This window comes from Carassius carassius, chromosome 13, assembly GCF_963082965.1.
Source record: "Carassius carassius chromosome 13, fCarCar2.1, whole genome shotgun sequence".
Taxonomy (NCBI): domain Eukaryota; kingdom Metazoa; phylum Chordata; class Actinopteri; order Cypriniformes; family Cyprinidae; genus Carassius; species Carassius carassius.
Genome location: NC_081767.1, coordinates 15,938,909 through 15,951,786, shown reverse-complemented (window position 1 = coordinate 15,951,786; position 12,878 = coordinate 15,938,909). Strand labels below are relative to the sequence as shown.

Genomic DNA, 12,878 nt, shown 5'->3' with positions numbered 1-12,878 from the left:
AAATCACACAAATATCAGTTTCCAAGGATATGCATATAAATAAATGTTTAACTATTTATTTATTTAGAGTTGTTGTATGTTACAAAGTTAACCCTCAAAAACATGCACTGTACAGCAGGCAGTACAATGAAATGCTAAAAGATTAAAATGGGGTCAGATTAAACTGTGAGGTTAGGAGTGTTTAATAAGACAAGACAAAACAACGTTATAACTTACATAAATTAAGTATACAATTCACATGCTTATTAGAATTAAATCACACTCAAAAAAATAATATATATATATTGGATGATAAGGATGGCCAGAGACAATAAAAAATATACTCTAAAACAACAACAATAATAATAATAATAGTCACAGTGTGACTCATCAGTTACTGCAGAGAAGTTTCACAAACGTTGATGCAGTAAGGGAATGTTCATCCCCAAAATTATTCTTTGGTTTTTATGTGTTCCAAGAGGCACACACAGTAACATCATTTGTATTTATTTTACAGTGTGTTATGAAGCGGTTTGATATGGTGTGACATGGAAAATGTAATGTGAATTATTGGGGCTTTACTTTCTTTTAGGTTTCACTATGTCTGATGTGTTTGCTCAAGAGAAAAACATAAAAAATAGACATCTGTCTAAAAAAAAGACAGCTGCATGATATTCATTATATACATAGAAAGTACAATAAGGTTGTACAATTAGCCCACTAAATCAAACTCACGAAGCACAGTAGCCTAAAACCTGTGAAATTGCAAATGTAAAGAATCAATAACACCACTTCGAGTTGTCTTTGAAGAAATAATTAAGAAAAAATATGTGATGTAAAATGCTTTTTTTCAGTAGGACTTGTATGTTGTTTTCCCCATAATGTTTTGCTTTGTATTTTGTTCAGGTTTAAGCAGGATGATATAACATTTAGGTGCAAATATGCAGAATAGTAAACCAAAGCTTGAAGCTAAAATGGCAAAAATCTCCACAGCTACAGTAAATTTTCCAGGAGAACTGACATAAGCTGGAATAAATGTTATCCATACAGCACAGAATATCAGCATGCTGAATGTAATGAATTTGGCTTCATTAAAGTTATCAGGCAGCTTACGAGCCAGAAAAGAAAGAATGAAGCACAGGACAGCAAGTAGTCCAATATAACCCAGCACAGCCCAGAAACCTATAGTAGAACCCAGATTACACTCAAGAATGATCTTTTCCTTATAATATTTCATATTTTTGTAGGGAAATGGAGGAGATATTGTTAACCAAAGCACACATATAAGGACCTGTATGAGTGTAAAGGCAAGAACACTGAGTCGTTGTTGTGCAGGCCCAAACCATTTCATGACATTACTTCCTGGAAGTGTAGCCTTGAAGGCCATTAACACTACTATTGTTTTCCCCAGAACACAGGAGATACAGAGGACAAAAGTGATCCCAAATGCAGTGTGACGCAACATACATGACCACTCAGTAGGCCGTCCAATAAAAGTGAGTGAACAGAGGAAACACAGAGTCAATGAGAAGAGCAGTAAGAAGCTCAGCTCTGAGTTGTTTGCTTTTATGATGGGGGTGTCCTTCTTGCTGTAAAATAGGATGGCCACCAGTACAGTTATTCCTATTCCAAACAATGAGAAAAAGACAAGGACTATACCCATAACTTCTGTGAGTGACAGAAACTCTAAATTCTTTGACACGCAATTATTTTTTTCAGCATTAGACCAGTATTCCCCTGGACACTGCTTGCAGTTAATTGAATCTGTAAATGAAGATGTAATTACTAGTTAGAGAAGGTAAGGAAGGTAAGGAAAATAATTTATTTAATTAACAGCAAAATAGCAACTAACAAGTTTTCAAAACTTTAAGATGGAATGAAGATTACCAGTCTCATTGCTGATTTCTCCCTCTGCACATGGGATACAGTCATAACAGCAGACAGGCCTTCCTTTTTGTGAAGCCTTCCTAGTGCCTGGAGGGCAACTCTCACTGCACACAGAGATTGGCTTCTGCATGTAAAAAAAACATATTACAGAAAGATCTTAAATTTAGAATCCTTTAAAATATTTTATTTAACCAATGGCGATTTCAATTAGGTCTTCATTTAGGACAAAAGCTTTTATAGAACTAAATTTTCTTAGTGCATTATTTTATCTTAACTACAGATAGGGTATTACAGAAGTATTCTAACCCAAGAAAAAAAAAAAAATATATATATATATATATATCCTAAAAACTGTTTTAAATTTAGGATTACACCACTGGTGTCCTATCTTCAAACCTTTTTGAAATCCAACTGGAAAAAAAAAACACATTACATTAGCCCTTTTCATGAATGCCGTTATATTTATTAATTATTCAAAATGAAGAGAAGTGATATTTGATGGTGGATAGACTACCACTACCTGTTTGAGGTGAAAATAGAGGTGTAAACCGGTTTGACACATAGACTATAGAACCTAGCGAACATGTTAGGAGTAGCCCAGCCCACAGCTCTACAAATTTCTGCTAGCAAGACACCACGAGTCAGTGCCCAGGACAATGCGACACCTTTAATTTACTAAGCATGCAGCCTGAGTTTACAGAGCATACACCCTGTGCTTCATAGGCCATGGTGATGGCATCCACTATCCAGTGGGCCATCCTCTGCTTGGAGACAGCCTTCCCTTTCTGCTGTCCTCCGTAATAGATGAAGATCTATTCTCAGTTTTTAAAAGCTCTGAGTTCTATCCACGTACTGTCGCAGGACTCGGCCAGGTGCCTGTTACGGCAGAGTGTGGAGTCTGGGTCTAAATTGTAATACTCACCTGATTCCTCCCTGTGCCGGAGGGAATGCAGGAGACCGGCTTAAGACTTATGACAGCCTGGTGTGTGTGACAACATGGAGTGGGGCTTGAGTGCTACAGCCCTTACCTGGTTCCAGGAATGGTCAGGAGGAGTACTTTTGGCCAACCCACTGCTGCCCACTGGCAAGAGAAGAGGAAATGATCCTGTGATGCATGGTTAAACTCTCTCATCCTCTTGAGACCCATTGACAGAGGACCCTGCTCTTTTATTGAAGTTTTTGGTACCTCTGGCTGGTGGGTCTGCAGTAGAACAAAAATGTAATGAAACGAAAGATTCTCCTCCAGGCCTTCCTCCGGGGTAGAGAGTAGTGCGATCACCATCTCACAATGAGCAGTCTCCTCCATCTCTGGGTCACCCATCCCAACACCTGCTCTTTCCCACTGTGTTGGCGGACACCTGGATGTGCTGGGCATTTCGCATGTGACCGGCTCGACGACACTGTCTATTGGAAGGCAGCTGCAGGGGAGCAGTGACGGCCACAAGGGGGCTCCCACGGCGATGAGCAGGCTGAGGGGCTGCGGCCAGGGTGGAAGCAGCAGGTTTACTCCAGTGCATGATGTGTTTGATCGCCTCAGTCTGCTTCTGTCCCACGAGAACTGCTGGGCAAAGCTCTTGACAGCATCATTGAAAAGGCTGATCTGTGACACAGGAGCATTCAGGAACTGTACCTTATCATGCTCCTTCATGTTACCCAGACACAGCCAGAGATGGTGCTCCTGGACCACTAGCATGGACACTGCATGGCCCAGAGACTGTGTGGTCACCTTCATCACTATAAGCTAATACTTAGCACTTAAACTCTGGAACAATCTACCTAGCATTATTTGGAAGGCAGGCACACTCTGTTAATTTAAATCTAAATTAAATACCCAACTCTTTAACCTGGCATACACATAACACCCTAGGGGTTCAGAGTGATTTTACCAGCCCTTTTGATTTTACCAGGTGATTTTAAACATCTGTGGCAGGTTGAGCTTTCCAAGCCAGTGAAGGAAATACAACCACTGCTGGGCCTTTTTCACAACTAAGACTATACAGGTGCTGGTCATATAATTAGAATATCATAAAAAAGTTGATTTATTTCACCAATTCCATTCAAAAAGTGAAACTTGTATCTTATATTAATTCATTACACACAGACTGATATATTTCAAATGTTTATTTATTTTAATTTTGATGTTTATAACTGACAACTAAGAAAAATCCCAAATTTACTATCTCAGAAAATTGGAATATTGTGAAAAGGTTCAATATTGAAGACACCTGGTGCCACACTCTAATCAGCTAATTAACTAAAAACCCCGGCAAAGCCTTTACATTGTCTCTCATTCTTGTTCTGTAGGCTACACAATTGTGGGGAAGACTGCTGACTTGACAGTTGTCCAAAAGACGACCATTGACACCTTGCACAAGGAGGGCAAGACAGAAAAGGTCATTGCCAAAGAGGCTGGCTGTTCACAGAGCTCTGTGTCCAAGCACATTAATAGAGAGGTGAAGGGAAGGAAAAGATGTGGTAGAAAAAAGTGTACAAGCAATAGGGATAACACGATTGATAACAGGATAATAAGGATTGTGAAACAAAACCCATTCAAAAATGTGGGTTTGTGAGATTCACAAAGAATGTGTCACGATCGGTGTTACAGAACACACAGGAGAGGGAACCAATTGCAGGTAAGGTGTTTATTTAGGGATAATCCAAAAGGGGTAAACAGTCCAGGCAGGGTCAAAACCAGAATATCCAAATCCAAACATAAACAAGACACGAACACAAGGCAAGGACAAGAGCTGACGGACATGAGTTTCAAACATTAAACAAGGACTCTGTAACACAGACTCAGACAGACCGGGTATAAATACACAAAAGGATAATGGGGAAACAGGAGACAGGTGGGGAACAATCAATTAACTAAACAAGGAGGAAGGTGACCAAATAAGGAGACAGGAAGTGATAATATGATAAACACCGTGGGAACTGAGGACACCTAGTGGAAACCCAGGGAACACAACCCAGACACTGTGACAGAATGCTTGAGGTCCATTGTAAAGTTTCTACAGTCAGTGATGGTTTGCGGTGCCATGTCATTTGCTTGTGTTGGTCCACTGTGTTTTCTGAGGTCCAAGGTCAACACAGCCGTATACCAGGAAGTTTTAGAGCACTTCATGCTTCCTGCTGCTGACCAACTTTATGGAGATGCAGATTTCATTTTCCAACAGGATTGGTGCCTGCGCACAGTGCCAAAGCTTCCAATACCTGGTTTAAGGACCATGGTATCCCTGTTCTTAATTGGCCAGCATACTCGCCTGACCTTAACCCCATAGAAAATATATGGATTATTGGGAAGAGGAAGATGCGATATGCCAGACCCAACAATGCAGAAGAGCTGAAGGCCAATATCAGAGCAACCTGGGCTCTCTCAACACCTGAGCAGTGCCACAGACTGATCGACTCCTTACCATTCCGCATTGCTGCAGTAATACAGGCAAAAGGAGCCCCGACTAAGTATTGAGTGCTGTACATGCTAATACTTCATTTTTATATTTTTTAGTTGGCCAAGATTTCTAAAAATCCTTTCTTTGTATTGGTCTTAAGTTCTATTCTAATTTTCTGAGATACTAAATTTGGGATTTTCCTTAGTTGTCAGTTATAAACATATATATCAGTCTGTGTGTAATGAATAAATATAATATACAAGTTTCACTTTTTTAATGGAATTAGTGAAATGAATAAATTTTTTGATGAAATTCTAATTATATGACCTGCACCTGTATGAGTGTTCCAATTTAAGTTATTTGAGATTGTAGTGCCCAGGAACCCAAATGAGCACATTGTGCTGTTCTGGTTATTGTGACTGCATCAGACAACCAACTCTTACTAAGTCTTACGCAGACTTATCGCTGTCCTGGATGAGGCAGATGAGTTATCTGCAATTTTCAGGAGCTGAACAGAGGGGTCTGTAGAGGTGTAGTCACTGGTGTAGAGGGAGAAGAGCAGCGTGGAGAGCACACATTCCAGGGGGGTGCCAGTGCTGCTTGTACAGGTGAAGTCCATAAACAAGACCATCACAAAAATCCCTGGTCTGTTGAGATGTTGCAGGATGTACGTAGTGAAGTCACATGTACACAAATGGAAGGGGCTACAACAAGGGACAAGTGACGTCCTTAAGGTGAGTTAAAACTTTCAAACAACTTCATGACCACAGATGTTAAAGTAAAAGTTATATAGTAATTTAACCAAATGACTATAGACCCAACCAAACCAAATTCAACAAAATATAAAGGACACATGTGCAGTAGGGATGTAACAATTCACTAACTCCCAATGTCATACGATGCACTATACTGATTTCACAATATTATGTTCTCCCTATTTTTTATTTATTTATGTTTTGTTTTTGTTTAAAAAAAAGAGAGATTTAGGACAAATTATATATAAAAATACAGTATGTCCTTTTATTATTGCTTGGACATTTCTTAAAAAAATAACATTTTAAAACAAACCCCAATTTAAATAAATAAACAGCAAAAATAAAATAAATCTCTTTATATAAACAAACTATAATACAAACTAAGGCTTTGCCTGTTCTCTTTCCATTCAGTTACCATGCGTTCACTCCAACGCTGGTGAGAGCATCAAAGTGGCCGGAAGTGATTCATTTGAGCAGTGACGCGGGTACGTCTTGGATGGTGCGGGCGTAGAGGAGAGTTAAAGTCAGGTCAACTTTATTGTAATGAGCCATTTTTCAGGAGGAATGCCATATAGTTTTTCAAAACAACACAGATTTGACCCATTGCATTTAGACTACACTTCAACAAGGAAAATTTGTAATGTACAGTAGGCTGTGCACAAATTAATGTTAATTTAAGATCAAGGCTAGTAAACGTGTCCTACTAACTGCATATTGAAATTAGAGGTTGCCATGATTTTGCCAAGAAAGACTTGTTGCTGGATTAACATCTTTTGTTGATCATGGATCGACATTACTGTCCAAATAAATGACCTAACCCAGCCCCTACCCCTAAAACCACATAATACACATAATTTATTCCTAAAATCAGAGGGAAATTATAGGTGAATAACAAGGTTGAAGAAGCATCTAACCTTGATTGTAAGCCTAAAACTGAAATTTCTAGAAAACTTTTCCCTCAATTCTGATTGGTCTGATTGGTTGGGTGGAATGTTGTTCCAGGAACATGTTGAACCTGGTGAAATCATGTTCACCAAAATTAGAATAGCACTTAATCATGAGCACAAAAGCCACACCACACAAATGGATTTTAATTGGTTATTTTGTTAACAAATATGTATCTATAATTAAGTTATTTCCATCAATTTCTTACTTTTAGATTTTAAATATTTAATGAGGTTAACCTATATCTCTCTTGTGGCCAGTCTGCACAAGATCAGCATGCTTGTTTGCTTTTCTACCCCTTTAAATAAAGTTAAAAAATACCAAACATTAAATCTATGTCAGAGCATCCACAAATCTTTCTATAGCATTGTTGGTGGGGCAGCCAGATACAATTTTGATGCTCTCTCCGGCGGTGGTGTGAACGCACAATTAGAAGCAACCAATGGATTTTAATCAAGATCCAAACAAAGATGCTGCAAACATGCTGCATGAGCAGTTTTTAATCTAAATTAGATTGTATAATTTTTAAATCTGAAGCACAAACAGAATTGTCTGACTTTAAAATAATGCTACATAAAAATGATAGATGCAGAAAAACAAACGCAGATTCACTCTCTGACAGCAGCAAGGCAGCACAGCACTGATTTAATATGCATTATACATAGTCAAAATGAAAATAAAATATAATCTAAACTATTCTAAATCAGTTCCCCTCAGATATTTAAAATCCTCCCCCAAATGTTACGCAATTCGTTTAATATCTCTACTGATTTGAATCGTCACATATTTGAATTCATTTTCAACTGGCTCGTGGAGCATCGTTACATACCTGATGGGCAGTGGAGTGTCAGAGTTAAGTGTAAGAATGTCAGATTAGGGTGAATTTGTGGATTTTGTAAATAAATGAATGGCCCAGCCCCAAATAACACTGTCACAAATCTTGTCCATGAACTTTCATCCACTTGCCACCAGAGGTCATCCTACCATATATTGACTCTCACACCACACAGACTGTTACACATCACCCTGGACTACATTTATCATGCTCCAATGCACTAATCACAAGTTCACCTGAAACCAATCTCACACAGCTGCTACCAATAACACATGGTATATAAACCAGTCTCACACCACCATTTCACTCCCATTTATTGTTTAGCATTTATCCCATATTCAGCTATAGCTACTCTATGGAGCCAGTTCTTATTAAGTCTTGCCTTGCCTGTATTCCTGTGTTTAGATTCTTGCCTGTGATTTCAGTTTACCCTTTTGTCTTGCTCTTTCATACTCTGTTTGCCCCTGGATGGACCATTGCTGTTATCTGAATTTTCCTGTTTGCTTCATCCTCAAGATATTGTTAGCCGCTGATCGACCACGGCCGTCTTGGATTACTCTTCTGTCTTGCCCTCAATATGCCTGTTTGCCATTGTTTGACCCTCGCCTGTTATGACCACGTCTTTGAATAATAGCTTGCAAATGGATCTACTCGTTTCTCATCCCTGTCACATCAAAACAGACATACTTCATATGCACTTGCAGACTTACAATGGTCACTGTATGCTTATATTTGTTAAGTCCTCAGCACTGCAGATTTTCTCATTTTAGTCGAAGTGGAATTGTATCATGAATGTTTAGACTACAAGGGTTTAGGTGCATCTGGCACTTCTTGTGTATGAAAAGTACTATAAACATAAGTAGTGTCAATATTGCAGGAAAAGCTTGACACATACAGTAACTATACATTATTCAACACTATTCGTTGGATATTGATATTGGACTTTTGTTGTAAAGTATGTTTCATTTATAATGTACCTTAAACCAGTGTACAATTTCATACCGGTATTGTCCCTCATTTTGTGTCATGACATGACATCACAAAATGTAGTCTAATAAGGACAATATTTATCCCTATTAGGTAATACTTTATAATGACTTTCATTATTAATCTATTAGGAAACATTATATAATGCTTAACAGATCATTAATTAAAGGGGTCACTCGATGCAATTTCAAGTTTACCTTTCTCTTTGGAGTGTTACAAGCTCTTGGTGCATAAAAAATATCTGTAAAGTTGCAAAGACTAAAGTCTCAAATACAAAGATATATTCTTTATAAATGTTAAGTTAATCACGCCCTCCCAAAACAGCTCATTCTAACACGCCCCCACATGTCTACGTTATGATTTGGGAATAATTGCATAACGTCGCCCAAATGTTCATGCAAAGAAAGAAGGCGTATTATTTTATTCTCTCTGTTTTCGCCACCGCCTTATTTACAACACTGTTCCAGAACAAGTTCAACCAAAATATGTGTGAAACGCATTTTACAGAGGATAAAGACTGTTTCCTTTAAGAGTAGCCTACAACTTGATGTTTTATTAACAAATTTCGGGAGGAGCGTGCACAGATAATCAACGTGGTCAATTCACTATCAATAACCACACCATCCATGCAATCACAACGAGAGAGAACCACTATAAATAATCATAGCAGCCTTACCTTCATTCTCTAGTCTTTTAGCATCCCTCCACAACCCCAACTCCTCATCTTCAACCCATTCTTGGGGGGAGAGTTCAGCGTTCGGGCTGGTGCCGAGCTTGGAGCCCTCTCCCTAGGCAGCATACCAATTACGCATACTATTCTTCTCGCTTTATTATCTGCAAAGCGAACTTGTGAAACCGGTATCTGTTTCTATAAAGTAGGGTAGTATCATATTTTCAAGGACAGTCTGGCACTTCTGACTCACAGACTGTTAGTATGTTTACATAAGTAAAACCGATGATTCAAACGCAAGTTTTGAGCAGTGTAGAGTAGAGCTTGTTGTGTATAGTTTCTCCGATTACAAATGCAGACATGGCTTTATTTACTCAGCGCGATATGCAACGCAATGTGTAATAAGAGATCTAAGTCATTATAATCAGTATTTATGTCCCCACTAGATGCCTCATTTGTAATAGGTTTTATTGTTTTTGTCTTGTCATGCAGGGACACATGTCATCACAGTATGGTGAGGGGCATAACATTTCCGTCACATGCTTGAGGCATTTGTCAAATCACAATGCACTGGATAACTGGCAAATCAGAGCACACCTCACTTTTCAGACCAATGAGCTTTGTAAAAAATGACGTGTTTCAGTAAGACGGGGCATAGAGGAGAAAAAATAATGTACAGTATGTGGAAAATAATGTTTTATTTATATATATATATATATATATATATATATATATATATATATATATATATATATATATATATACCTTAAACCACATACAGCATCATATGACCCATTTGGTATACAGTATATTCACATAGCTAGAAATATGAGATAATGTTCTTGTTAATGTACTTATTAAACAGTATCTAATGAATAACAGGTCATTATTTAATTTAAGTAATCATGCTTACAAATGACATTCACATTTCAATTCATTTAATTATACATTTCTTGAAAACATTCAAATTATTTTAATATATTTTATACAGTGATTTAATGCTTTGGTTTATACTCAAAACTTTGGCTGCTATTGAGGTATGATACTGTTATGGTTAGGGACAGGTTTAGTTGTATGGGTAGGTGTAAGGGTTGGTCAAAAGTCAAACGTGAACAGGGATCAAATTGATTATTGAAAGGCAATAAGGTTCAATCTGTATACTGTATATTGCATTGTTTTTATAAATTAAATATTTTCTTGAAAAAATAGATTTGTTTTCTCCTGTTGATATATGTTTAAATGAATATCCTACAGTAGTCAATAAAAAAATAAATAAAACATTTGCACCCAAATTACTGTGTGCGTGATGTCTTTAGCAAGCATTTGGCTAAACTTAACTAAACTACTCCTTAAACAAACTTTTACAGCAGCTAAAAGTCCAATGCCCATAAAGATAGGGTAGTTTGGGTACTGCAAAAACATGAATAAATGATCGATAAATGATTAGTTAAGATGTGTAAATGGGGTGAATTCAGGACCTTTGGGACACATTTTGCAATGGAGATATCAAGGTACTAATGATTAGTAATTGTTTATAAACATTTACAAATGAGGAATAGTTTGCACTTTAGATTGAGTAACGCGAAAACATTAACAAATAATTAATAAATATTCTGTTAAAATGTGAAAATAGTAGAAATGTATACAACCTATCTAATTCTATCTAAATGTATTTATTCATTTATTGATTGATTTCCCACATCCTTTGTAAATGTAAAAAAAAGCATTAACAATTAAGCTTGTTACTATTGTATAATATTTGCAAATCAATAGTAGACTTTTTTTGAAAAAGTGCATGATCATCTGAATCGAAAGTGTAATGACATTTTTAAACATTAACTAATGATCTGTTAAGCATTAAATAATAATGATTTCTTAATAAAGCTTTTAATCATTTTAATCCATCCAACCAAACCATTGAAAAGTTCATGATCATATGAATTGAAAGTTTAAAGGGGTCATATGATGAGTTTCGTTTCTGTTCGGAGTTTTACAAACTCTTGGTGCATAAAGAAGATCTGTAAAGTTGCAAAGACTAAAGTCTCAAATCAAAATAAATATTCTTTATGAGAGTTTAGAGTCAACCACTCCCTCCTAAAACAGCTTATTCTAAAATGCCCCCACGTCTACGTCACAATGTGGGAAGATTTGCATAACGCCTCCCAAATGTCTTGTAGTGAATCTTTAATTCTCACTGTAGTACTGTTGTTGCCACCACTGCCTTGATGTGGAGACGCTATGTGTTTCGTTGTGAAAACAAAACTACTTTGTTTTGCCTTCCAAAAAAGGACACAACTAGAAATCAGTGGTTAAGTTGTATTTACAATACTGTTTCAGAACAGTTCCACCCAAATATTCAGATGTGTGCAGTGCATTTTAAGGATGCAAGGACTGTTTCTAGAACCAGTAGCATACAATGCGTCTGTGCAGAAAGGCTGTTTCTATAAAGTGAGGCAATTCCAACCATTTGCAAGGACAGTCTGGCGCTTCTGACTTACAGCCTGTAAGTGCGTTTACATACAGGTCTGGCCACCGAGAATGTGTCTATTTTAATGCGGCAGCCCAGCAATTCAGCACATATGATCACGGAGATCCCTCGGCAATATAAGCTCTTGGGCAATATAAGAAAGCTAACATGCAGTACAATCCATAACTTATATTCTATGTAAATATAAATGTTTTTTTTTTTTGAAGAGCATGTGTATAAATGCCTAAAGAAACCCCGGAGTATGATGTAAGAGGAAACCAAGTATGAATGAAACATAAAATAAGCCCCAGATCAGAGTGCCTTTGCTGAGAATTCATTTCTCCTAGTGTCTAATAGTTTAATTCATAAAATAGCCTATTTATATTAGAATATCTGTTTAAAATATAATTCACACAAATATTTAGTAAAAAAGACTTTGAAAACCCATTTAAGTTTTAATTATTTGTAAATGCACACCTTATTGCACTTTCTGTGCATTGCGTGCATTGCCAATATGTAGACTACTAGGCTATAGGCCTGTAGCTAAAGAAAGTCAGCATGCTGATTTATTAAGTCTTACTAAAAGTAAATGAAAAAGCAACAAATTGAGTGATGCAAAAGTGATAATCCATGCAGATTTGCATTTATATTTTGATTTCATTTTAATGTCTTATTTCAATTCCACATTTTAAGCTGCCTAATATAGCCCACAACATTAGCTATATAAATTATGTTACCTTTCAGTCAGTCACTTTCAACGTTACATCAGTGACTGACAAATTGGGATCTCGCTAGAAAGACAAATCGCCTTCGAGTGTTAACAAAACAAGCCAATGAATGTTGGCGTGCAAGATTTGCAGTTGCATATTCAGCTTTTCACTTCGTAGCTGAGCCTTTCAGCTTCATAAAGCGAGTGTCGTCAAAGCCTGTCGATGCAATGTTTGTGTTATGGCGCGTCAGC

At 37.2% G+C, this 12,878-nt stretch overlaps 1 protein-coding gene across 1 annotated transcript in view; it reads right to left on the bottom strand.

The window, feature by feature from the left end:
- Positions 1 to 829: 829 nt before the first annotated feature.
- Positions 830 to 12,878, bottom strand: part of LOC132155622 (extracellular calcium-sensing receptor-like) — a 44,275-nt gene continuing 32,226 nt past the window's right edge. The window contains exons 5-6 of the mRNA XM_059564359.1: positions 1,867 to 1,990; positions 830 to 1,743 (exon numbers count right to left, since the gene is read on the bottom strand). Of these exons, the coding sequence (XP_059420342.1) occupies positions 830 to 1,743; positions 1,867 to 1,990 (1,038 nt within the window). The remainder of the gene's footprint in view (positions 1,744 to 1,866; positions 1,991 to 12,878) is intronic.